The 24,961-nt window shown below is 42.2% G+C and overlaps 1 protein-coding gene across 1 annotated transcript in view; it reads right to left on the bottom strand.

Annotated features, from left to right (window-relative positions):
- Positions 1-5,046: 5,046 nt before the first annotated feature.
- Positions 5,047-24,961, bottom strand: part of pcsk6 (proprotein convertase subtilisin/kexin type 6) — a 33,494-nt gene continuing 13,579 nt past the window's right edge. Inside the window, exons 9-21 of the mRNA XM_053317134.1 lie at positions 24,436-24,536; positions 23,728-23,831; positions 23,437-23,554; positions 22,063-22,251; positions 12,755-12,891; positions 12,499-12,666; positions 11,967-12,069; positions 9,683-9,879; positions 8,328-8,415; positions 7,703-7,806; positions 7,389-7,518; positions 6,593-6,705; positions 5,047-5,665 (exon numbers count right to left, since the gene is read on the bottom strand). Of these exons, the coding sequence (XP_053173109.1) occupies positions 5,568-5,665; positions 6,593-6,705; positions 7,389-7,518; positions 7,703-7,806; positions 8,328-8,415; positions 9,683-9,879; positions 11,967-12,069; positions 12,499-12,666; positions 12,755-12,891; positions 22,063-22,251; positions 23,437-23,554; positions 23,728-23,831; positions 24,436-24,536 (1,650 nt within the window). The 3' untranslated portion in view covers positions 5,047-5,567. The remainder of the gene's footprint in view (positions 5,666-6,592; positions 6,706-7,388; positions 7,519-7,702; positions 7,807-8,327; positions 8,416-9,682; positions 9,880-11,966; positions 12,070-12,498; positions 12,667-12,754; positions 12,892-22,062; positions 22,252-23,436; positions 23,555-23,727; positions 23,832-24,435; positions 24,537-24,961) is intronic.

Here is a 24,961-nt window from a genome sequence, read left to right as displayed (position 1 = left end):
GATGCATCATGTTCGTCTGATCTCTGCTGTTGTCCAAAAACGATTAAAAACATGTCAGTGACGCACACCGTGGCACTGGCTGGCATGTTCCTTCGCCACAAAGAGTTTGGGCATGTTAGTTTGTTTAGAAAAGACTAATAACAGCTAAATTTAAAGGGAATAGTTCCTTGTATGACAAATGTGCATGCTTGTGGGTGCACAGTACCATTTATAGAGCTTTACTAGCTTACTAAGCTGAATGTCAAAACCTCGTCTTGACTTTAAACTCAAGTTGGGACAATGTGCAATGTCATAAAAAGTCAAGAGGTTTTGATATATAGCATGCTTCTAAAGTTCTTTGAGAAATGTACAATGTTGCCAAGAAGTACAACCTTCGATACTCTCCGACTTGCTGCTTAAAGACCCTAAAAACCAGTAAAAGCAGCCAATCACAGCCCTTGGGGATGGTGCAGTTTGAAATTAACATAGCAGAACATGAGCGACTAATTTTGCTAGCAGCCAAATTGCAATATGAAAAAATTAGCTGGATACTTACTGTTTAATTTTTATTTATTTATTTATTTTTATACACATTTTTGATATGAAAAAGAAACTTTCATCATTTTATAACCAAAACTAACCATTAGCGACTGGGAACTAGCTATGAAGGTTACAAAGAATGTCTGGCTGGCTAATTTAGCTGCTTGATATGGTAAAAGAACCCTACTAGCTAGATGTGAATTAGGTTAGCTTAATTTTTATTCAGGCTAACAAATCTGTTAATTTCCATTTTGCACGTTTTGTTGTTGTTTTTCAATCAATGACAGTGCTGTTCTAGTAGCAGCCCATGGCAGTAGCTCCTGTTAACTTTGGTGTTTTTTTGTACTTTTGTGTTTATTCCACAGAAAACACTTTTTGGGTGGCTATTTCCCCTTATTAAGGATATTGTGTTGCTGAACAGACTTTTATTGGTTTTTCTGGTGCTTTTTTCTCATTCTTGCAGCTGAGCGTACTCTCCAAATCAACATGAGTGCTCTGACCGTGGCCCCAAATTCCCAATGAGTTGAGGAGGAGAAGGGCTGCAGGGCTGGAGCCAAACGAAGAGCAAGGAGGAGAAAGTATAAAACATTTCCTCCTCCTATCGTCATGGGAAATTTGAGGTCCCAGACAAATAAAATGGATGAGCTTGGTTCACTGACCAAGACCCAGCAGGAATATCGGGAATGCAGTATTACGAGCTTTACTGACACATAGCTGAAGGAACATATTCTGGACTTCAACTCCACCGTGACAGGCTTTCAGAGGCCTGTAACAGTCTCTCTGCAGGCAGAGTGGTAAGAAGCGAGGGAGGGAGGACTGCAGTGCTTGTGAATTGCAAATGGTGTAATCCTGGACATCCCAGCCAGCACCCCATGAGGGTTAAATTTGGGCTGCAAATATGGGTCCCAAGTGGGTTTGTCTGCAGTTTCCATGGTGGTCCCATCTGTGTTTGCCCTTATGGACTTCAAGTGGGTTCTGACTGGGTTTCAGGTGGGGCCCAACTGGGTGAGACCCATGTAGATGCTAAGTGGTTAAGTGATTAAGTGATTAAGTGGGATCAGAATGGACTTTAAATGGGGCCCATTTAGCGAGCCCACTTGGGCTTCACATGTGAGAGCCATGTTTCTGAAACCATGTGGGACCTGCAAAATATTCATATTTCAAGCCCATGCCCACTCAGTCCCCATGTAGCCCAAATTTAATCCATGTGGGGCCCACATGGACCTGCTGGCTGGGATGTTACTGTGAAAGAGCATATGTGTAGTCCAGACATTGCTGAGAGTCTGCATATATACATATATATTACATCCTGACATTATCTGCTGCCGATGTAGCGTATGACATCAACAATTCCGTCACCGCTAGATGAATTTAACGCACAAATGCTTTCATGGTCATTTGAGGAGACTTCTTCTGATCTTCTCAGACCATACTTCTCTTTCTACCACACTGCAAACCTTTTAACAATTCATTAATGGCCCCATCAGAGAGAATAAGATTTCTCCAGTGACTTTAACACAATCTAGCCTGTACTGCTGAGAGAGAAGCTCCAGAGGATGCAGGTGGAACCCCTCCATAACCTCCTGGATTACTGACTACCTGATAGCCAGATCACAGTTTGTATGGTTGGACGGATGTGTCACCACATGGGACTGTCCTTTTGCCCTGTACACCTTTCAGTAGTACTCATAGTCCTGTCATCTGCAGAAGTTTTCAGATAACTCCACTCTGCAGCTGTGGGGTACATCAGCGTTGCCTGCGTACAGAGACATGGTGGAACGCTTTGTGACGTGGGTGTTGCAACAACCACCTGCTCCTAAATGTGGCTACAATACACACCATTAACATTTTTGGAGAGGATGTGGAGGTGATGGAGGGACAATAATTCTGAATCCACTTAGGCAGCAGCAGGCTGGATTGGAAATGCAACACAGAGAATGCCTACTGGGAGAGAGCAGACGCTACTTCTTGAGGAAGCCTGAGTTGTTAATGGGCAGCACTATCAGACCCAGGAACCCTAACAAGCTAAACAAATTAATGAGGAAAGCTAGCTCTGTGCCTTAGACTCCTCTTGTGGGTACTGGGGTTGGGCCTGTGAAGGCTGTTTATATTTGTACAGTTGGAGGCTAGGGGCAATTGTAACATTTTTTACATTTTCCTTCTTAACTCACAGACACACTTGTCATCTTTTGATATGAGACATATATATGTGCACTAATTAATAATACAGGTATTACATTTTTACTAATAATGACAAGAATATAATATTAAATTTGCCTCCCTAATGGAGGCAATTGTAACACTGAAAAAATGTCATATTAACCCAAAGTCTAACAAATAAAGGCACACCTCAAAGTAATTACAATATTGCTGTGCTGTCTAATAATGTTCTTTTTTGTGCTTATTCAACTATCAGTGTGCCACCACCACCCGCACATCATCCACTACAGCAACAAGTGACATAGGGTCCTCCAGCAAGAATCTATGGAAGAAGGATGGTTATTTCCAGCTCAGCAGTTTTTATGTTTTTGGGGGTTTCTTGTGACACAGATTCCATCATACTGTTTACACTGGTGAGACAACACGAAGGTATGAAAGTTTAGAAAAATAGATACCAGCCAAGCCTGTAACATTATGAAAATATGTAAATTCAAGTACACATAATTGTAACATCCACAATCATGTATATAGTAATATCCACCTGACTTTGTACAGTGTATTATAACGTATTATCATTGAACAGGTGTATAGTCAGCAAACAGTACATTACAGGCATTAAGGTAAGCCCTTCATTTTTACCTACCTCAGTGTTTTTGTATCTAAGTGGCTGCAGTGTACTTACATTTCACTTTAGGATTAATACAGTTCTCTTGGTCTGTCTCGTTGCTGGAGGAAACAAATAGTATAGCTTGTTAAAAATATGGCCAGCCCATTTTTTTCTGAAAAATTAACAGGAAGTAATTAATTGCCTCTGGTATTGTGTATGCTGGCAAACTATGGTTAGGCCTATTTCTTGCTTTAACAAGTAAAACTGTCAGCTCTGATAGATCTATTGTTTAGTAACAGCTACCTTCCCTCCTTTTTTAATCTGAGTTTATTTTGAAGCTTTTGAACTCATACATTTTATTCCAAATTACGTCTCTGTTTTATTTTTTCTAGTGGCACCATTCTACCAAGTTCTGCTCTAGGAGCATCTTGACGCTTTGAACACATTTTACTCCAAAGGCATGTGTCAGTCATACTATATCTAACTTTATGCACCCTACTGCATTCTGGTTTTTCAGCATCTTGAAGCTTTTGTTAAGTGGTCATACCCAACAAGTTTAGAGAAAGTAGGATTAAGCAGCGAAAACTAAAGAATGTCTCGGTTTGGAACATTATTTGCTTATTAATCTAACTTCTGTTAGTTATGAGAAATCACTTTTCAAACATTTTGCCTTAAATCCTAAATATTTTCTATATAATTAAATATTAGTCACTAAGTAAGCAACTGTCAGTGTGAAAGGGCAGGTTCACAGTTTTTCGAGCATGTCTGAAACCAGCAGTCAGGTGTTCATATGAACAGTAAAGAGTTGTCCCTCTCTGTAATCACTCCTCCTGTTCATACTGACTATTAAAAGATCTCCTTCAAATGTGCTTTCAATGGAAGTGATGGAGGACTAAATCCACAGTGTGTCCATACAGTCATTTAAAAGTAGATGATCAGCTTCTATTGAGCTTCATCAGTGTGAGTTAGTCATATCAAGTGATATCTGACACATTTACAGTCTTTTTAGCATCAGATTCCCTCTTAGTGTTTCCTGTTGAGCTGTGGTGGAAGTATAGTAACAAAAAGAGGAACTTTGACACTAAAAACACTGTAACACTGAAACATAGAAGACTTGATTTGACTCATTTGGACGCTGAAGCTTCATATTAGCTTCACATCAACTTTTAAATCCATGTTTACACAGAAGGAGGACTGTGGATTTAGTCCTCCATCACTTCCATTGTAAGAGCATTATGAAGAGATCTTCTAATGGTCAGTATGAACAGGAGGAATGATTACAGCAAGAAAAATAGATTTCACCATTCATTTGGGCTCCTGACAGTTGTTTGAAGACAGACATAAACAATTGTGAACTCGTCTTTTAATGTTCAATAATGGATGTAATTCCAATGTTCACTTTCCATTCAGCTGTGGCTTGTCTCTGCTGAAAAAAATATCTGGTTTTAGGATAACTTGCTGTTTGATGTAAGGTAGTCTACTCTGCAGTAGGTTTATCGGATGTTTTGCTGTCAGCTGCCTGCTGCTGCTGGAAACAAGGAAACAAGGTCAATAAGCGCAGGTTTATCACTATGACAACACCTTAGGAACTACATCCAATCTTTAAAATAATATACAGTATAAAATATACTGTATGTATTTGAAAGGTATATTTTAAACTTATGAAAGTTGTACGATGTGAAAATAAGGGAACCCAAAAAAAACCCAGACACATCAGAACATGACTGAGAGAAAAAGGAAGATAGAGGCAACACTTCTGACTTCATAAAGCTCAATGAGGTTTATTATTTACATTTTAACTTAGAAAAAAGTTAAACTATACTGACAACATTTCTAATATTAGCCTTGAAAACAAAGTCTGAAATAAGTATGAGGGGAATGGCCAATACTCTGAACCTTTTCAGACCCTGAAATGGTTTAGATATAAAATAAAAAATATAACTAATTTGATAAAACAGTATTAAAATAAATGTTTAGTGAATGTCAAATCCAGTCTTTACTATATTTGAATGAAAACAGTGGTTTTAAACATTGGTTTTGCACATGTTCAATACACATTCAATACAATGGACTATACACACTCCACATACTGCGTAACATTTATAAAAATGCCCATTTTATCTAGTAAAAATCCCACCTGCCTTAGAGTTACATTCCAAGCAGAGACATTCACTGTTAAATTAGGCCATTTTACTTCATTATAATGTTTGAACCTTCTGTTCTTTTCTTCAGTCTCTCTTCAACATTGATTACAGAAAGGGAGGTGTTGGGAAGTGGTTCTTCATCCGTTCATCAGACAGGTACGGCAACAGAACTGACGGTAAAGCGTCTTCTCACAGAGACGGTTGGACTTGACCATCTCACAGAACACCTCATCAGCTGACACACACATGAGAACAGAGGCAGAGAATCAGCTGAACTACATGAAAAATGAGCACAATAATTATAATGGCTCCCTGCTCAAGTGTATATGGGTCAGTGACAAATAAGTGTTGCCAAGATGAGCGATTCAAAAATCAGTTAAAACTAGTTTTAAAAGCAGCATCAGATTTGTTTAAATGTACATTTAGCATTTTTGTTGGTTTTATATCATTTGAAATGACATTTGCACCATTGTTTACCAAAAGTAAGACTGAATGCTCCTGACAATGTCAAATGGTGTAACCACAAAAGAATGATAAATATTAAATATTGAATCCACCTACAGTGTATTTAAGTGGACTTATACTAATAATGACTCAAATAATAATAATAATAAACAATAAATGTAAATGGTTCCTGATCTCCATGATTCTCCAGATTAAATGTAATATTTAGAACAATTGTATTCCATTAGCTTTATTTAATATAAAAGTTATAATGTAAGATCATGCCAAACTAGTTGATATGGTGTTTTATTGACTTTTTTTATGGTTACACCACTTAGACATTTTTGCCATAATCCTCTAATATATTCTCTCAAATGGATTAAAAGCAGAAATTTGATGCTGGGTCCACAAAAAAAGAATGTGTGCAAGTTATTCATATGTTTAATTTCAAATTCTAACCCATTCAGATTTGGCCAATCTACATGGACACAAAAAAACGTAATTGACCCATACATGGCTTAATGTATGAAATAGGCTTAATATGCTTAATTTTGATATTGTTTTTGACTGTCCTTCATTTATTAGATGAGTCATATCCTACTTTTGAAAACATAAAATGGATAAACGATGTAATTAGAAAAACTATTGAAAACCCTCCATTGGAACAACTTGTACAGTTAGTGAATGAAGCTGATGTAGATCATAATTTTACACTCACCATTATTACAGGATGCATTAATAATACAGGTCCTGCTGACCAGACTGTAGGCCTCTTTGCATCTGGTGCAGGTCATTCCGGGGCCGCTGCAGGTCAGACAGTTTTCCTCACACCTGGAGACACAACAACAAACAGCTGAAATCATCAAATCTTAGAATTTGACAAATTGTATTACCTCCCATCCACCTTATTTATATTTTTTATTGCTCTTCCCTGTAGTATAGATCATGTATTTAAATAAATTGTAGATGTGTTTGCCCACAACTCCACACACTCACTAAAATGTGGTACAGTAAGTGAGATGTACAACATTTCAAGTGTCTTATAATCCAACATATAATTTGCTTTATTCAAATATGCAATACTTTTGGACACTTTCAAAAAAGATTAGGGTATTTAATTAAAAACAAAAATTTGATTTGTTTGTTTGCATTTCAATAATTACTCCACTTATGGATATTGTGACTTGTTCCTCTTTTTAAAAAAAATCTGCATAAACCATGAATTAATTTTCACTCAAATTTATTGAAAATTTACATAAAATCACCTCTTAAATTTAACCAAGAAATATGTGTATCGTCTGCAAACAGTTTGAACCTTCACAAATACTATAAAAATAAAATTATAAATTTAGGCTCTGATCCAACATTTCGATTTTTACTGTGGATTTTAACTTATACAAATTGGAGTCAAGAAGCATAACACTGATGGATTTGAAATAGATTTTTTGTTGCTATCATTGTAAAAAAAAAACATTTTCAGACGATCCAGGGACAAATGATTATGAATGACTCACCTGTGACACATCTTATGGGGGACTCCTACTGCCTCTCCAGAATAGTATCCAGGAATACAAGTCTGCACACACCTCCACTCCTGCTGCAGGTAGCCCTCAGCACAATGGATACACTCTTCCTTACCTGGTCCTGAGAAAACCAATATGAAACTCCATGTCATGCAAGTTCTCCTACAGGTCCCTGTATGATACATTCTGTTAAGTAACAGGTTTACCTCCAGTTTCTTAATCAGCATTTGACTCATAATTGAGAACTTTTATTATAAGGTTGTTCTTCATGTAAAGGTACACTGCACAATACCAAACACACTAACCTGTACAAGTCCTACAAGAGGAATGGCAGGGGCTGCATGTCATCTCCTCCAGATGGAAAAAGGTTCCATTAGTGCATTCAGGAACACAAGTCATCCCTGCCAGACTACAAAAAAAAACAGAAACACCCAGCTACATTACATTACCTGTTTAAAAGTTTAAAAGTTCATATATAGTCCTGTCACAATAATGCTTTTGTTGGATGATATATCGTCTCAGAAATAATTGTGATACACGATATTATTGCCATTTAAAGATCATTTTATACCACTGATATAATGATAATATAATAGTATAATAATGTAAGGGGGGGAGGGGGGGGTTGTAGAGTGGGTGCTACACTTATGGTTGGGGACAGAGTTATTTACCTTTAATTCATACACAGTGAGGAATGGAGGACACTAGTTGTTTAGCCAATGTGACATGAATAGCTTCTTAGCTGCTAATGTTAAGTGTGGTGATACTGAGGTCAAAAAAAAGATCAAGCTCATATCCATGTATCATATGATGAGTCCATATATAGACATGATGATGTTGATAATTATGTTATTGTATGTTAAGTCGATGAGGTAATTATTGTGACAGGCCTATTCATATATAAATGGTAATCTAGCTGTCTTTACATACCTGTAGCCTTCTCTGCAGGCAGTACATCTATCTGCATACCTCAGGCAGGTCATACACCTCTCATGACACTTCAGACACAACCTCTGATCTGGCATAGACAGCAAGCATAAGCATCAATGTATTTCGTGCATATAGTATATGAAACGTATACAATCTCAAAAATAAAACACAGACATTTCCAGTTGATGGGTTTAATCATCATCAGTGTGTAGTTAGGGTCCAGTAATGATACTTAAAGGTACCATAATAGTACTTTAGAGAGACGCAATTGTGAGCATTTCCCGTATGAAGCTCAAGTACAAGCATGTGTGTGACCCCATAAACATTCCAGCCAGCAGTTTCATGCTATTCCTGTACCAGACAGTTAGTGGCAGTAATATGCCAATAAACACAGCAGTGTGCTAGCAAACAATCTGGGTCTGGCCCAGTACCCATACTTGTGGTATTTGTAGGTAGTGAAGTGGCTACTTGTATGTAGTATTTGCGGTTGTTGAAGTTGGAGTAGGATCAAGCTGTGTTACAATCACATTCAGATGACAGTAAAAAAAAAAAACAATTCAGGAGCTGAGAGGACAATTACAAAGTAATCAGAGTTAAACTATATAAAGCAAAGAGGTTGAGTGTACCCAAAAGATACATAATACAATATTGATTATTGTCTGATAACAGTTTTATAAATGAAACATATATTTTTTAAAGTTTTTGATAATGAATATGATTTATAATATTTATCTTGACAATATCAATATTAGTCCATCAGTAACTAAGCATTGGGATATTCAAATAATATTCACAACAAATACAGCTTTTATAAACTTAAAAAATTCTCCTTGTCTTTTAATTGTTGTTGGTGGTTCTGTGTAGTGTGTGTTAATCTGTGTAGTGTGTGTTAATCTGTGTTGGGCAAATTACTTAATTACACTTATTACATATTACTCATTTTTAAAGTAATATCATAACTCATGACTCAGCAGCTTTACATGAACTGTATACATGCAGCAATCAAACTATTAAGAATTATCTAAAGAGCCAACATGTGCCATATTGTTCTTGTTATACTCCTTACATTGTACTTAGTGATATGAGTTTTAAAAACACATGGTCAGTATCTCCAATACCACATTGACAAGTGGAGACAATGAAGATGTATGTAACGTGATTGCAAACAAATCAAGCTTTACTCTTCTTTTTTGTACCCTTGATAAATGAAAAATAGGTCTAATGTCCTATCAGATGCAAATAATAGGCTGAAGTGACCAATTCTCATTTATACAGTATTGGCTCTGCTCATCTATTATTTAGTAATGTTTCAGTGATGTTTGTTTCTCACTTATATAGCGGATGTGTTGACTTACTCTCATCAGCAAAGTAACCTGAGGGGCAAGTGTCGATGCAGCTGGAGTTGAGTGCGTTGAGGTAAAGGCCTCTGCGACACAAGAGACAACTGCTGGTTGATCTACCATCACATTTCTCACAACCTTTGGTGCAGCGTCTACAGCGACGAGACGTTATGTCCTCATAGTGTCCTGACGGACAGTGGTTCACACAGGTTCTACACACACACACACACAGAAAAATACAGTGTTAGATTACAGCAACACTCACCTAAAGTTCACTAACATTCATATACTTTAGCTTTCATAACTTAACAGTCATACCACAATAAGTGAAGCTTTAGCAGCTGAACAAAGGTGCATTTTATTGCTTATGAATTCAACTTTTCACAAAGCCATTTACATGGGCACCACAAAGCAATGCAATAAAAACTGTTTTTTAAATACACTTTTTTGGATAAAAAATGTTTAATATAAAATATAGCCTACTGGTGAACTAAATGAACAATCTGATTTAAAATAATACTGAAATAATTAATAAATCTCAAAGAGCGCAGCTTTACAGTGGTAGTGAAAATGTAGGATAGCTTCTCTTTTGCTTTATTTCAAGAACAATTGTTGATGTTCTCTTCTCTTTCAGCCATCTTGGACAAACAAATAAAGTTCTGTTAAAGTAGGACCGAGCAGTGTGCACTCAAAAAAATGTGTCCAATTTCAAGAGTAAAATTACATTTTGAAGCCAGGCATGAGAAAAATCTCAAAGATAAGGCTGATGAAGTTGAATCAATCAAGACGGCAGTGGCCAGATAGAACCCAAGCATCTTCACTGTGGGCATCTAAATTCTCACAGCTGCACAAAACACTGAACATTGCTGACAATTGATCAATGGGTCAGTCTGGCCTGTTGAGAAAGTTTGCCAGAGAAGTTTGTCTGAAGAAAGTCGCCTTCAAACTGATTTCAGCATTTAGATCCACATATATGTGCAACCAGATATTCTCACATATGAAGTCAATTTTGGGTCCGACGCATAGCTGAATAACTATGGACCATTCAGAGCCATGTGTCCAACTAAAAGTCTCTGAATACAATTAAACAAGATCATGCAGGTCAGCAAAGAAAAACAGGGAAAAGGGTTGCAATAAAATGGTGACACTGAATGAATTTTCTTGTGTTTCATACATTTGCAGTGATAGATAATGGTCTTTAGAGCACAGAAAGAAAGAACGTCAGCTCTCTCTTTGACTCCCTGTCTCTTATAACTAAGCCAGAAATCTTGGCATTCCTAAACTTACATTTAAATTACAGTTACTGAGAGGGTTCCCACCTGGGGACCCTGTAAACTTTCCTGCACTCTTAAACTTATGTACTGCTTTATAATGAAATTAATGTTCTTTTTGTTGGTCAAACAGGTCAAGGGATAGAGATACAGTATTTGTATTTATGTATTTACTGTCACACCACCAGACTACAGAGCAGATTCTTTCCTCGGGCTCAATTCATCCTCTGCAGTCCAATAAAATAAAATAAAGTTTTATCTTTATGATTTATTATTTATTAATCAATTTATATAATTTTGTTTTTTGGGAGTATCCTAAAGGGAGTACAAGCTACGATTTGTTATACAACCTAGTACTGTAAAATGATAAATTAATCTTAAATCTTGAACATGATTCATGAAACATTTCTCATACCAGAGGAGTTTGTGGCTATTGGGAAGACTAGTGGAACCAATTATACAGTGATGGTGGCTAGACAACAGAGTGGCCAATTTCATTCAGATTAAGCTATTAAGCCTATCAAGCCAGTTGGGCCAGCCATCGTAGCTTAGCCTGCGCATATACAATGTAGATATAAGTTTTGTTGTGTTGTCCACCAACTAATGAGTGCTGCCTTGCATTGTCTGCCTGCTGTTAAGTGGTCACCAGGTAGTGTACAGTGGGTTTATTAGAGCTTTTATACTGAAAACAGCTGCTGATTGCTGCTTTAAACAAGAGTGTTGAGACAGGAGTTGTGGGCTTGTAAACCAAAATAATTGGCCGATAGCTGCTAAAAAGCTCCATAGAGTTGAGGGGAACTGTAGAGTTGGGTTACATTTCTCTTTGAGTTTGTCAGTACCTTTCACTCTTAACCATACAGTCATTTGATCAATTGTCAATAGGTCATTAGTGCAACTTTAAAGTCTGGGCAAGCTCAACTATATTCAGAAATGTATGTCAGACTATCTGCTACCTAAAGCAATGTGAATCTTAGCTTTACATCATTGGTGATCTTTACATCCCCCTAAATTTGGTTCTAGACTCTTACCTGCCACTTTTCAAGCTGCCGAAGCTGAAGTTGATACAGTTGAGGCAGTGGTCAGCATCTGGTCCATCACAGCCCTGCTCTCCACACTCACTGTGGCATGGTCCTTGATGCGTGGTTCACAATGATCATGATCAACTTCACCACCATCATCATTGTTAACAGTATAAACAGCTTAGAAATCTCTTTCTACAATGTGTAACTTACAGGGTATCTTTCAAATAATACAAAATGGAAAGTTTTCTTCATACCAGTAACATCCCCCTAAATTCAAGAATGTCTATCTCTGACTATACTTGTGCTCCTTATCTTAATTTTTACTAAAAATAAATATATTACACCCATATCTTACCCACCTTCTTTGTACTGTGCAATACTTATGGTAATCATTCATGAAAACAAGCTACTCTTTCAAGAGTTAAACATGTTTCTTATTTCTAGATTCCTTGCACAGTAGATTCCCAAGGACACATTATCATATATTTCATATTTCATTGTGAAAGTTATTAAAAATGTGACCCTTTCAGTCTCTCACCATTGTATTCATCTTCCTCCTCCTCCTCCAACTGGAGCTCTGGCTCCTCCGGGATCTCCTCTGGATTTGTGATCTCCAACATCCTTGAACGGGAGTGCTGTCCCCTGTAGGGCTGGTAAGGGTGCTCAGATGTGCCATAAAGGATCAGTGCCCATTCTTTTAGGTTACCTGTACCAAGTAACAATCATAATAATCAGCTTCACATGTAAAAGTAAATCTAAATGTGCCTGAGTGTGTGTATACTGCTAAGCCTTACCCAGCACCTCAGGGTTACGTAGCTTTGACGGTGTGTCAATAATCTCCAGAGTCCATGTGCCCTTTGCCTTCTCACCCCAGAAATGAACCGTCATGAACTCCCAGTTCCTGAAGCCCCCATTGGAACTGTCAAACAACCTACAAACACAGGTGAAATGAGAGACTAACGCAACTATCATACACAACAGCTAGATTCCTCTTTAGAGCCATCTGAAGGCATAATCTGCAGTCTGTATTGGAATGATGGTGTGCACTAACAAAGCACAATAACCCACACCAGATCTGCTGTTTAAATTTTGAGCAGTCAGCACCAGACTGTTACAAAATCTTAGGAGAGGTCTCAGATGGACAGCGGACACGCCGTTTTAACGGGGGCATCTCCTGTGGCTCAGGAGGTAGAGCGGTCGTCCTTCAATTGGAAGATTGGTGGTTCGATTCCCGGCTCCTCCAGTCAATATGTCGATGTGTCCTTGGGCAAGACACTTAACCCCTAATCCTGTTGCTGTGCCAACGGTGTATGAATGTGTATGAATGGTTAGACTCCTCTGATGAGCAGGTTGGCACCCTGCGTGGTAGCCATCAGTGTATAAATGTGTGTGAAAGGGTAAATGATGTCATGTCATGTAAAGCGCTTTGAGTGGTCGCACAGACTAGAAAGGCGCTATATAAGTACAGTCCATTTACCATTTACCATGTAGCTCCATTCTCCAGCTGGCTGCTGCTAGCCTTGAAGTACAAAAAGGCATTGAGATTGTTGCTCAGTGAGGAGTCAGTGCTCAACACAGCTGGTGTTTTCCCCCTGAAGTCCGTGACAGTTCTCAGTTCCTGTCATAGGCATCTGGAGTCACCCAGCTGGAATCGGGACTCCACTCTGTCTCTGTATCATCTCTTTGCATCTTTAATCACCCTTTTTATGTTGTAAAATACCACTCTTTAGTCCTCTATATCACATGTCCTGAGCCCAGTGTTGTAAGCTGCTGTATGTTTATTAATAGCAGTAAATGGTAAATGGACTGAGTACTTTTCTAGTCTTTTGACACATTCACCCATTCATACACTGATGACAGGGGCTAGCACCTGCTCATAAGGGAGGAGCTAACATTTATATACACATTCATACACCGTTGGCAAAGCAGGTTAAGTATCTTGCCCAAGGATACTAAACCTCAGACTGGAATCGAACCGCCAATCTTCCAATTAGTGGACGACCCGCTATACCTCCTGAGCCACAGCTGAACAAATCAATCCACCCATGGCCTCTGATATGGGAATGACCCATTGGAGACTGAGGGGATGACTGTACTAGAATGACGATAGAGGGCTGATGTCATTGGAGCTTCACTGAACATGACATCAGCAAGAAGCGCAGCTTACGACCAGGCACACTAGCATTTTACCACCCTCGTGAACGGAACATCCTATACTAGCCATTGTTTGTTTGCCTGTGGGTGTTCTGCAGCACAGCTTACTCTCCTCTGACTGTGGGCGGCTGCTGCGGTGTGCAACTCTCTGTTCTCCACTCCAGTTCTATTTCATATCTGGTCAACACGCCACCGTATGGGTCACTCTCTCCGAGGGTGAGCTGTTTCAGGAGACAATGTAGCAAATTAACACCTCCGCCCAGCGGGCGCAATCAGAGCCTATTAATACAGCTGTGCGATCACCTGCTCACTCTCTTTTTCTCCTCCTGGAGTGCGTGAGTATTTGTTCAAGACTGAGACATTTTATGTGGCTTATCAATATATACGTACTTATCTGCCTTCTTCCTACAGGAACAGCTTGTTGCTCGCAGTAAGGAAGAGTGTGCGGATTTTTGGATTTTTGTCTGGAATAGTGTGGCGCTGCGGGGAGCCTCTTTTCCCGTGAGGGAGAACGCTACCTCACGTGGCTGGGTTGCTGTTGTGGTCTTCGGCCAGGTGAGTACTGACTGTACTGACTGAGTCCTGGTTGTTTTTCGAGCTGAGAGGAGCCACTGCGGCCGGGAGGTTGTACGCTACCTGAGGCTTTTATCCACACCTGTCGCCTGTGTCTTTCCGCTGAGTCCGAGTGGCAGTCTTGGCTTGCCAGACCATGTCACAGGACGCCGATTGCGAGGTTTTTCCCTCTCCAGCCATTGCCCTGGGCCAAGCTGGTCTGCGGGCGGAGAATGAGCTGGACACAGAGGCGCGTGATCGGCCGCTCGCCGGTAAGCGGCGCACGCGGAAGAGGAGGCGTTCAGAGGCGGAGATTGAACAGCTGCAGCTGCAGGTGGAGGCTATGCAAAATACCCTGCAGGGACTTGTTCATGCTCAGCGTCCTGCAGGGTTGCCTGGCATGGGCAGACCAGCTCCTGATGTCTGGGATAAAGATCCAGATGTGCTTTCTGTCGCAGCCTCTGACAGTTTGGAGGGTCTGCACGACCCCCAGTTCGAGGAGGATGTCCAGTCGCTCTCAGATTTGGTGGATGGCTCTTCACAGGCTTCAGAGCCTGAGTCGATGGACCCTTCTGATAGGGCTGTGATTATAAGGGCGGCAGCACGTGCACAGCTGGTCTGCCAAGCTCCGCCTCCAACTGCTTCAGTGTTTGACAGGGGCTCACTGCGACGCAGGTCAGGCGGGCTCCCTGTCCTTCCTGATTTTATGTCTGAGCTGCAGTCCTCTTGGGGGGCTCCTAGTTCTGCAGCCCTTCCGAGGACCCAGCTGGCTAACATTGCAGGGGCTGAAACACATGGGGTGGCCACGGCCCCCCGAGTTGGGGCCACCTTTGCTATGTTGGCAGGAGCTGTGGCAAGGGCTGGCAGGGATGCAAATCACCCTAACAGGCGCTGCAGGGCCACTGATAACCAGCTCCGCAGAGCTTATCATGCCTCAGTGTTGGTGGCCAGGCTGGTGTGCACCAATTCTTTGTTGCTGCTTTATTTGGAGGGTCTGCTGCAGGATTTGGCTTCAGCAGCCCCGAGTGATGAGATGACGGAGATGCTCCGTGTGGCGGACATGTTGCTGCGGGGCACCAGTGCGCATGCCCAAGCCCTTGGCCAATCAATGGCCTCCATGGTCCAGGCATGCCGCCAAGTCTGGCTGTCACAATCCAATCTGTCCGACCAGGATTGCATTGCTGTGCTGGCAGCTCCAGTGGTGCCAGGAGAGGTCTTTGGTCCACCCTGTGAGGCTGCCTTGGAGCAGTCTCGTAGGACGAGGGAGCTGACGCACTCTGTGAGGGATGTGCCAGTCTCATGCTTGCGTTGGGGTCGTGGATCCTTTCAAGTCAGCTCTACAGCCTCCAGGGCGCCGCAGCCTGCTGCCCAGGGGTTCCCAGTCCGCAGTGGAAACTCTGGTTGTAGGGGTGCCAGACCGGGGTCAGCTGGTGGCCGGCGCTGACGGTTGTCAGCCTCCGGCTTCACGCTTCACTCCTCAGCACCTTGCTCACTGGCGCCAGTGTACTCGGTGCCCTTGGGTACTAAATACACTGGAGTCAGGATACAGCCTCCAGTTCAGAACCAGACCACCGCCGTTTCCCGGCATTGTTCCTACCGTCCTCAGCGACAGGGCAGATTGTCAGTCCCATGTGACAGAGGTTTCGGCCCTTCTGAAGAAGGGGGCAATAACACCCGTCCCCAGTGGCGAGATGCACCAAGGGTTTTATTCAACCTACTTCTTGGTTCCGAAAAAGGACGGTGGCCTCCGTCCTATCTTGAACCTGAAGGGGTTCAATGGCTTCCTAAAACGCCTGCCCTTCCGTATGCTTCGTCTGTCGCGCCTTCAGCTGTCAGCTATAAGGCATGGAGACTGGTTCACTACGGTGGATCTGCGCGATGCGTACTTCCACATTCCTATTCACAGGGGTCACAGGAAGTACCTCCGTTTCTTCTTTCAAGGCACCGCATACGAGTACGCCGTCCTCCCGTTCGGCCTGTCCTTGTCTCCTCGCACCTTCACAAAGTGCATGGAGGCAGCGCTGGCACCTCTCCGTCGCCAGGGCAGTCATATTTTGAATTACCTGGACGATTGGCTGGTGTGCTCCCCGTCAGAGCGCCAGGCCCGGCTCGACACCTTGACGGTGTTGAACCACCTCAAGAACCTGGGGCTGGCCTTGAACAGGGAGAAGAGTTGCCTTGTTCCATCAAGGAGGGTGGAGTATCTGGGTTTGGTTCTGGATTCGACCTTAATGAGAGCTGTCCTCACCTTGAAGAGGACAGCGGTGCTGATGGACAGCTTGTCACAGTTGACTGTGGGCAAGCACATCTTAGTGAAGTGTGGCCGGAGGCTGTTGGGCCTCATGGCGGCAGCGTCCCAGGTGGTGCCCCTGGGGTTGCTTCACATGTGGCCGCTGCAGCGTTGGCTTGCCAGGCACAGAGTGTGCCCCCACGAGGATGGCCTGAGGGCTATCCTGGTGTCTGCAATTTGCCTTCCGGCACTTGCGTGGTGGACCACAGCCCTGGGCCTCAGGGAGGGAGTTCCACTGGGGTCGGTGTGCTCAAGGGTGACCATAACTACCGACGCCTCAAAAGCAGGCTGGGGGGCCCTATGGGAGACCCACCCGGTCCGGGGCCTGTGGGGTCCCTTTTAGAGAGGGGCTCACATCAACCTGCTCGAACTAGAGGCAGTGTATCGAGCCTTGGTGTATTTCCTTCCTGCAATTCGGGGGAAGCATGTGTTGGTTTGGACCGACAATTCAACTGTGGTCGCTTACGTCAACCGGCAGGGCGGACTGCGGTCGGGGTCCCTGCACGACTTGGCACACAAGCTCCTCCTCTGGGCTCATGCACAGGGTGTGTCCCTGAAGGCCATCTACTTGCCAGGGGCAGTGAACGTGGCAGCAGACCTCCTGTCCAGGGGCGGCCCCAGGCCAGGGGAATGGCGGCTTCACCCGCAGATTGTGGAAGCCATTTGGTCTTGCTTCGGAGAGGCCCAGGTGGACCTCTTTGCCTCACGGGAGACCGCCCATTGCCCACTATGGTACTCCATAGCAGGTCCAGCGGGAACATTGGGGGTGGACGCTCTTGCGGGCCAGTGGCCCCAGGGCTTGCTGTATGCATTTCCTCCCTTTCCCCTCGTACCAGCCGTTCTGGCCAGGGTGGGGATGATGGAGGCCAGGGTTCTGCTTGTGGCCCCAGATTGGCCACATCAACCATGGATGGCAACTTTGCAGAGGCTGCTGGCAGGGACATGCTGTCACAGGCTCAGGGATAGCTCTGGCACCCGAATCCGGGGATTTACAGGCTGCATGACTGGCCTCTAGATGGGAGCCGCTCAGCAGTTTGAGTCCTGCTGTTATGGCTACCCTGCAGGCAGCCAGAGCTCCCTCTACTAGGGTGCTTTATGCTGGCAGATGGAAACGGTTTTGCCTGTGGTGTGCAGAGAAGGGCTGGGACCCAGTCTCTTGTGGGACACGGGCAGTCCTCTTATTTTTGCAGTCCCTGTTGGAGAAAGGATTGACAGAGTCCACCTTACGGGGCTATGTGGCGGTTGTATCTGACCGTCACATCCCTATTGAGGGTAGGACAATGGGCTCGCAGCCCCTTATTAGCCAGTTTTTGAGGCGGGCTAGGCGTATCTGCCCACCACGGTCCCACGCGGTTTTTCTTCTTGCACTGGCCTCAGCAAAGCGGGTCTCTGAACTACATGCCCTGTCTGTGCATCCGTCTTGTTTGAGGTTGGGAGAGGAGGGCTCTGCCGTCTCTCTCCTGCCAAATCCAGCCTTCTTACCTAAAGTGCTCCCTCGGTCTTTTGTTTTAAGGCCCTTGGTTCTGGAGCCCTTCCATCCTCCACCCCAGGCATCTGTGGAGGAGACCCGGTTACACTTGGTCTGTCCAGTCCGGTCCCTGAGGGTGTACATCGCCCGTACGAGCCCCGTTAGACAGGCTGATCAGCTCTTTGTCTGTTATGGGGGTGCTAAGGTGGGCCAAGCTCTATCAAAGCAGCGTTTGGCCCGCTGGGTTGTCCAGGCCGTAGCTCTGGCCTATGATAATGCTGGGGTCCCTCCACCTAGGGGGGTGGTGGCCCACTCCACCAGAGGGATGGCTACCTCTTGAGCGCTCTTCAAGGGGGCTCCCTTGGAGGACATTTGTGCAGCGGCTGGTTGGGCCTCTTCTGGGACCTTTGCAAGGTTCTACAGGCTAAATGTTGCTTCATCCATGGCCTCTGCTGTTCTGCAAGCAGGCCTGTGAGATTTGTGGTCCCAGCCATGCTGGACCATGGCTTCATGGTTGATATTCACCCGGTGGTTGTGTTCATTTATTAAGGATGTTCTGTTATGGGGACCTTTTTCCTTTTCAATGGAAAGTGTTTTCATTCACAGCAGGTGGCCTTCGTCGGCCTTTGGCTATGGTGCCACAAACCTGGAACCACAAACCTGGAGATTAATTATTCTCATTAAAATGTGTTCTGATCTGTGAACTGGTTGTCCTGAGTGTTTTTTGCCTCACTACACCTCCTGCCTGACCTTATTTGCTATACTGTTGACCCATACAGTGGCGTTTTGACCAGATATGAAATAGAACGGATGGTTACAGAGGTAACCATGGTTCTATGAATGAAGGTCAACACGCCAGCTTGCTCTGTCATTCAGAAGGCTAGTTCGGCCTCAGTCGAGAAAAAGAGAGTGAGCAGGTGATCGCACAGCTGTATTAATAGGCTCTGATTGCGCCCGCTGGGCGGAGGTGTTAATTTGCTACATTGTCTCCTGAAACAGCTCACCCTCGGAGAGAGTGACCCATACGGTGGCGTGTTGACCTTCATTCATAGAACCACGGTTACCTCTGTAACCATCCGTTATTTGGTTTGGTTTAGTTATGTTTCCTTAGTGTCATGTTTTACTTTCTTGCACATTGTAACAATAACACACACATCTTACACCCATGCACACCATACACCCCTGAAACTACTGACATCCACACCCTATGCTTTAATAATACTTAGTTACCTTTTTGTTCATTTGGTTCAATAAATTTTCTTTTGTCAAACATTGCAATGGCGTGTCTCCCTTTTGTTGTGGCCACTTGAGCCAGGCCAGTGTTGGGAGTAACGCATTAGAGTACTTGGATTACTTATTTAATGTAAAGAGTAACCTAATGTGTTATGTTTGTAAAATTTACAGATTATGGGTCAGACTTGGCTGTATGATGATCCAGTAATTATATTTAAAGGAGGTCTGGACTAAAACAACATGAGGAATCACAAAGGGGTTCCTAAATTATGGAACGAGCTTCCTTTAAATATTTGACAAGCCTCCTCACTGTCCATTTTTAAAACTCGCCTTAAAATCAGGCGGGGAGTTCCATTCTATCAAAAGGCCACCAGGGGGCGACCGTTTTGTGTTCAAAAAGACGTCCGGCTCTATACAAGTCAATGGAGAATTCATCAACTTCTCACCTGATTTCTAACCTCAGTAAACGTTTTCAAAATGTGTTTATGGTCTCAATCGCTAGTTTAAAGCCTTCTTCAATGCAGTATGGTGTTCATTTGTGAAATTTTGGCCTCCCTGATTTTATATTTGACGATAAAGCAGGCTACGTGGCTACGTTGTGATTGACAGGTTGATTGACCAATGTCCTTGAGATCCAGCCCTCGCAACCAATCGCAGCCTCCCCGCTCCGCTGTTGGTCCCGCCCATACGTCCATCCATGACTCCGCCTCATACCCATATAAGTAGAATCCGTGTTCTTTTTTTCCCGGCATGCACCTGAAATTTTCAAGATGGCGCTGCCTAGATTCGATACTATTGGCTTCCGAGCAGCAGTTCACAAACCAATGGGTGACGTCACGGATGTTACATCCATTTCTTATATACAGTCTATGCTTAAAACCCATTTTTATTCCTTGGCTTTCAACCCAGCATGAGACTCTGCTCCTGTTTTAGTGTTTTATGGTTTGTTTGTTTGTTTGTTTTTTTAATTATTGTTTTAAAAAAAAATTTAAACAATAAAACAATTATTTTAGTATTTATTTCCTTGTTAATTGTTTCATGTTCCTGTGTTGTTTTATCTATTTATGTACAGCACTCTGTTTCAGCTGTGGTTGTTTTAAAGTGCTATATAAATAAAGTTGAGTTGAGTTGAGTTGAGTAATGGCAGTAATTTTGTAATGTAATTACTTACTTTTAAACATTTCCAAACACTAGTCATAACCATGCAGATGGTTGAGAAGAACAGTTACAGTCCCTCATGTTGATGCTCAGGATGTGACATCATGAGCAGTGGTATGTGCAATGACATCAGAAATGTACTGTGTGGCTACTAATGTGAGCTTGCCAAAGAGTGGACCAAAGCCTGCAGATAATCTAAGTTCAGTTATTCTTTAGAATCACATCAACACATCAGCTTCCTCCATGTGTGTCATGCACAAATAATTACGAAATATAGAACTACTATCTATCAAAGAAGAGGCAGAAAATTGAAGACAATACAAAGGGATCTCAATATGCAGCTAGAGGCAGCGAGGGAGGAGATGAGAGAGATAAAGGTATGATTGCATTAGCCATTTGCAATTAAATGGATGCCCAGTAGAATGTAAACCTTTTCCTAGGCATGTTAAAAAGTTTTCAAAATGTATCCTGAAATGAAATCTGGAAGTGAACACTTTGAGGAGTGAAAACAACTTGTTTGGGTAAAAACATACCCTACTAGTGCAGATCTACTGCTCTATGTCAGTGCCTTACCACCTCAAGGAACTGGAAAGGCATGAGAAATGACAGAGCAACCCAGTCTTTTGAGGATGTTTGTTATTTCTGTGACATGGCCACAATTCCTTTTAATACAAAGGTGTCATTTACTTTATATACTGAATTATCCTATAAAATCTCTTAATTGGAGATGTATCCTTTTTACCAAACATGCATTGTTTTTCTCTACTGTTGGGGGCCCATTGAATGTATCAGGTGCCCTTTATATGTTTTTGCCCCTGCCCCTCAGACAGCCCAAGTCCGCCACTGTTTTCATCAGTAAATTAAGGAAAATAAATTATCAGGAAAGTGCAGCAGACACTGAGAAAGAAACACAAAATGGTGAGTGTTATTTGAAGCAAACCGGGGTTGGTGAAACCTTTGTGAATGGTTTCCTTTGTGCTTTATCCTTACACCAAACAAACAAACTATCTAGTTTTCTATGGTATTATTAGCATATTATGACAAGGACTCAATATGACAATGAACTCTGAATATCAATAAAGTGCAGGAAAGACCCAAAAGGGAAAGTAGGGCAGAGAGAAAGGGTGAGAACAAAAGCATATGAATGAATAGAATCTACAAGGATATTTGAGTGAATTGACCATTCAGTAAAAGGCCAGTGTGGACTTCACATATTGTCACAGTACAATGGTGTGTGCAGGTCTAACCTCTTGGCCAGCAGCTGTGATTTCGTCCCAGATGGAGAGATGATGTTGATCTCAAGGTCTCCTCGTCGGGGGTGGACAATCAGGACCTTGACCACCACGTGCTCCAGGTAATCCACATGCTGCTCAGCTTGTTCTGAACACCCAGAGGAGGTGATGCTGCTGTTCAGTCTTTGTCCAGCTTGGATGTACCTGAGAGAGCCATAAACATGAGTAATTATGTAACAAATACATAATGACTGTTAGAATACGAGCACAACATGGGTTTCCACTCTCACAAAAACATTTCAGGACATTTTCAATAATCAAACAAGTTTCTGTTTGTAAAAGTCTAATTTAAAGGCTGAGTCTTAAACTATTTGATGAATTTTTGAACAACAGACAAAGACATAAGTATAGTCCAGGACTAAACATCTGTCATCCATCTTGCATCCTGGTATTCGCACATCATGTCTACACATACACACACACACACACACACACACACACACACACACACTGATGCAGCCAAAAGTAATTTCACTGACATGATCACTGACAAAATATTTTCCACTTCTCAGATGGATTGGCAAAGATAAGCATCACCATCAATTCAATCAGCCAGGCAAAGCAAAATCAAAGTGTGCATGTGTGTCTGGATGTGATTACTGTAAATCTGTTGCACATACAATATTACTGCATGGCATATAATATTTATGTTGCTATCATGATTTAACTTGTTTTCTCTGTCCATGCAGTCTTTTCATTTAAATCAACTTAAGCATGAGCTTCTTTTTATTTATTGGATTTTCTGTTGAAACTGATGATTATAACACTGGGTGGCACCTATACCTTTAAGGTGTGGGTCAGTGACAAATAAGGGTTGGCAAGATCAGCAATTCATATACATGTTAAAAAAAAACAAAAAAAAAGTTTTAAAAGCAGCATCAGGCTTAAAATTTACATTTTGTATTTTTGTTGATTTTATGTCATTTGAAATGAAATTTGTACCTTTTTTTAACTAAAGTAAGACTGAATGCTCCTAAAAATGTCTAATGATGTAACCACAAAAGAATGATAAATATTAAATATTTTATGTACTTATACTAATAATTACTAATGATTCCCCAGATTAAATGTAATATTTAGAACAATTGTATTCCATTAACTTTAATTAATATAATTATTTGATACAACATTTTTATGGTTACAACACTTAAACATTTGTGCCATAATCCTCTAATATATTCTCTCAATTTGGATTAAAAGCAGGAATTTAATGCTCGGTCCACAAAAAAGTGTGTTTATTTACACATTCTAACCACTTCAAATTTGACTAAACCACATGAACACCAAACACATCATTAACTCATGTACACTGCCTGCCCTTCACCTCACCTGGTGCGTCGCTCAGGTATCTGAGTGCAGGTGTGCTGAGGAGGAACAGTCCTCCACTTGGTAGCCTCCAGCACCATGGCCTCTGCATCCACCAGGCCAAAGCCATACAGGTGGCTGACTATGAGCAGAGACACACACTCATTACTAAACAGCAGTAATTGCTGACACCATCTATATTAAGCTAAGGCTTCATAAAAAGAATGTGTGGTTGAGATGGCCTGCAGTGCACTGAACAAAGTATAAAACAGAGCCAATGTACTATGTTAGTATTAGAAGTAGAATGCAGTGTGCCTCTGTGTCCAGCAGCATTGGTATTCCAGTCATCAGCTCTCAGGTGGACCGGTCTGGATGTCTTCACCAGCAAATGCTGCACATCCCTCCATGTGAGCAAAAGGCTGCAGAAAACAAAGACACCACTCATTTTATTTGGTCAGACAAGACTTTACATCTTTGTTATCGGTTTGGCAGTTTATTCTTATGACCATTAAAGGAAAGCTTTTAGCAGACTGTACCATTGGTCAATTTCTGACACCTTAAGACTGTGTGACAACAATGATCTTGCAAGTTTATTGCACGTCACATTGTGCGAGACAACTCTAAAACTCTTGTTCACAATCTCTGTATGAGCGATAAATCATAGCCCTTCAATGTAAACAGGAAAAAAGTACAAAAGTCACTTCATTTTGCCTTGTATGCACTATGGACATATTACGAGTTTATTTCCCTAAATTTTATTCAACAATGTAACTCATGATGAAATATCACAGAAGCCAGTGTATTCATTGCATGTTGTATTTTGTATATTTCCTATATTTTATAAGGCTTATTTAGAGGAAATAATGATATTTCTGGTTGCTTATGCAGTGTCTAGATAAGGCACATGACACAGTGGACAGAGGATAGGTATCAGCAGAAGACCTAAATAAGACTAAGAAGAGATAGAATACCGAGTGAAGGAGAAGAGGCATATCATGACGGAGATAAAAAAAGATGACTGACTTGGCCTCCAGAGCGAGAGCTATGATCCCCGCCACGATGGGAGCAGAGACAGAGGTGCCAGTATGACTATCGGTGCAGCGGTGCCGGAGGTCAGTGGTTACCTGCAAGGTAAGAAGCACACACAACATTTTGATCTCCTTTCAAACACTGTTTCTTTATCTAATGTTTGGCTGTGCTTGCTGTGTCGTCCACCAATCAGAAGATCAGCAGTTCAATTCCCAGCTCCTCCAGTCCACATGTGCCCTTGTCCCATGTGTCCTTGGGCAAGCTACTTAACCCCAAACTGCTCCTGATGGCTGTGCCAACAGTGTGCGAATGTGTGTGAAAGTTAGCTTCCTTCTGAAGAGCAGGTTGGCACCATGTGTGGTAGCTCCTGTCATCAATGTATGAATGTAGTGTTAAAAAGTGCTTTGAGTGGTCAAACAGACTAAAAGGTGCTACATGTATACAAGTACAGTCCATTTACTATTTACCATTTGGTCCAGACTGAGATATCTTGCCACTCATTGTGGTGTCAGCATCTGGC

This window comes from Scomber japonicus, chromosome 1 (assembly GCF_027409825.1).
Source record: "Scomber japonicus isolate fScoJap1 chromosome 1, fScoJap1.pri, whole genome shotgun sequence".
NCBI lineage: Eukaryota > Metazoa > Chordata > Actinopteri > Scombriformes > Scombridae > Scomber > Scomber japonicus.
The sequence above is the reverse complement of the archived record's forward strand: the minus strand, read 5'-3'. Positions and strand labels throughout refer to the sequence as shown.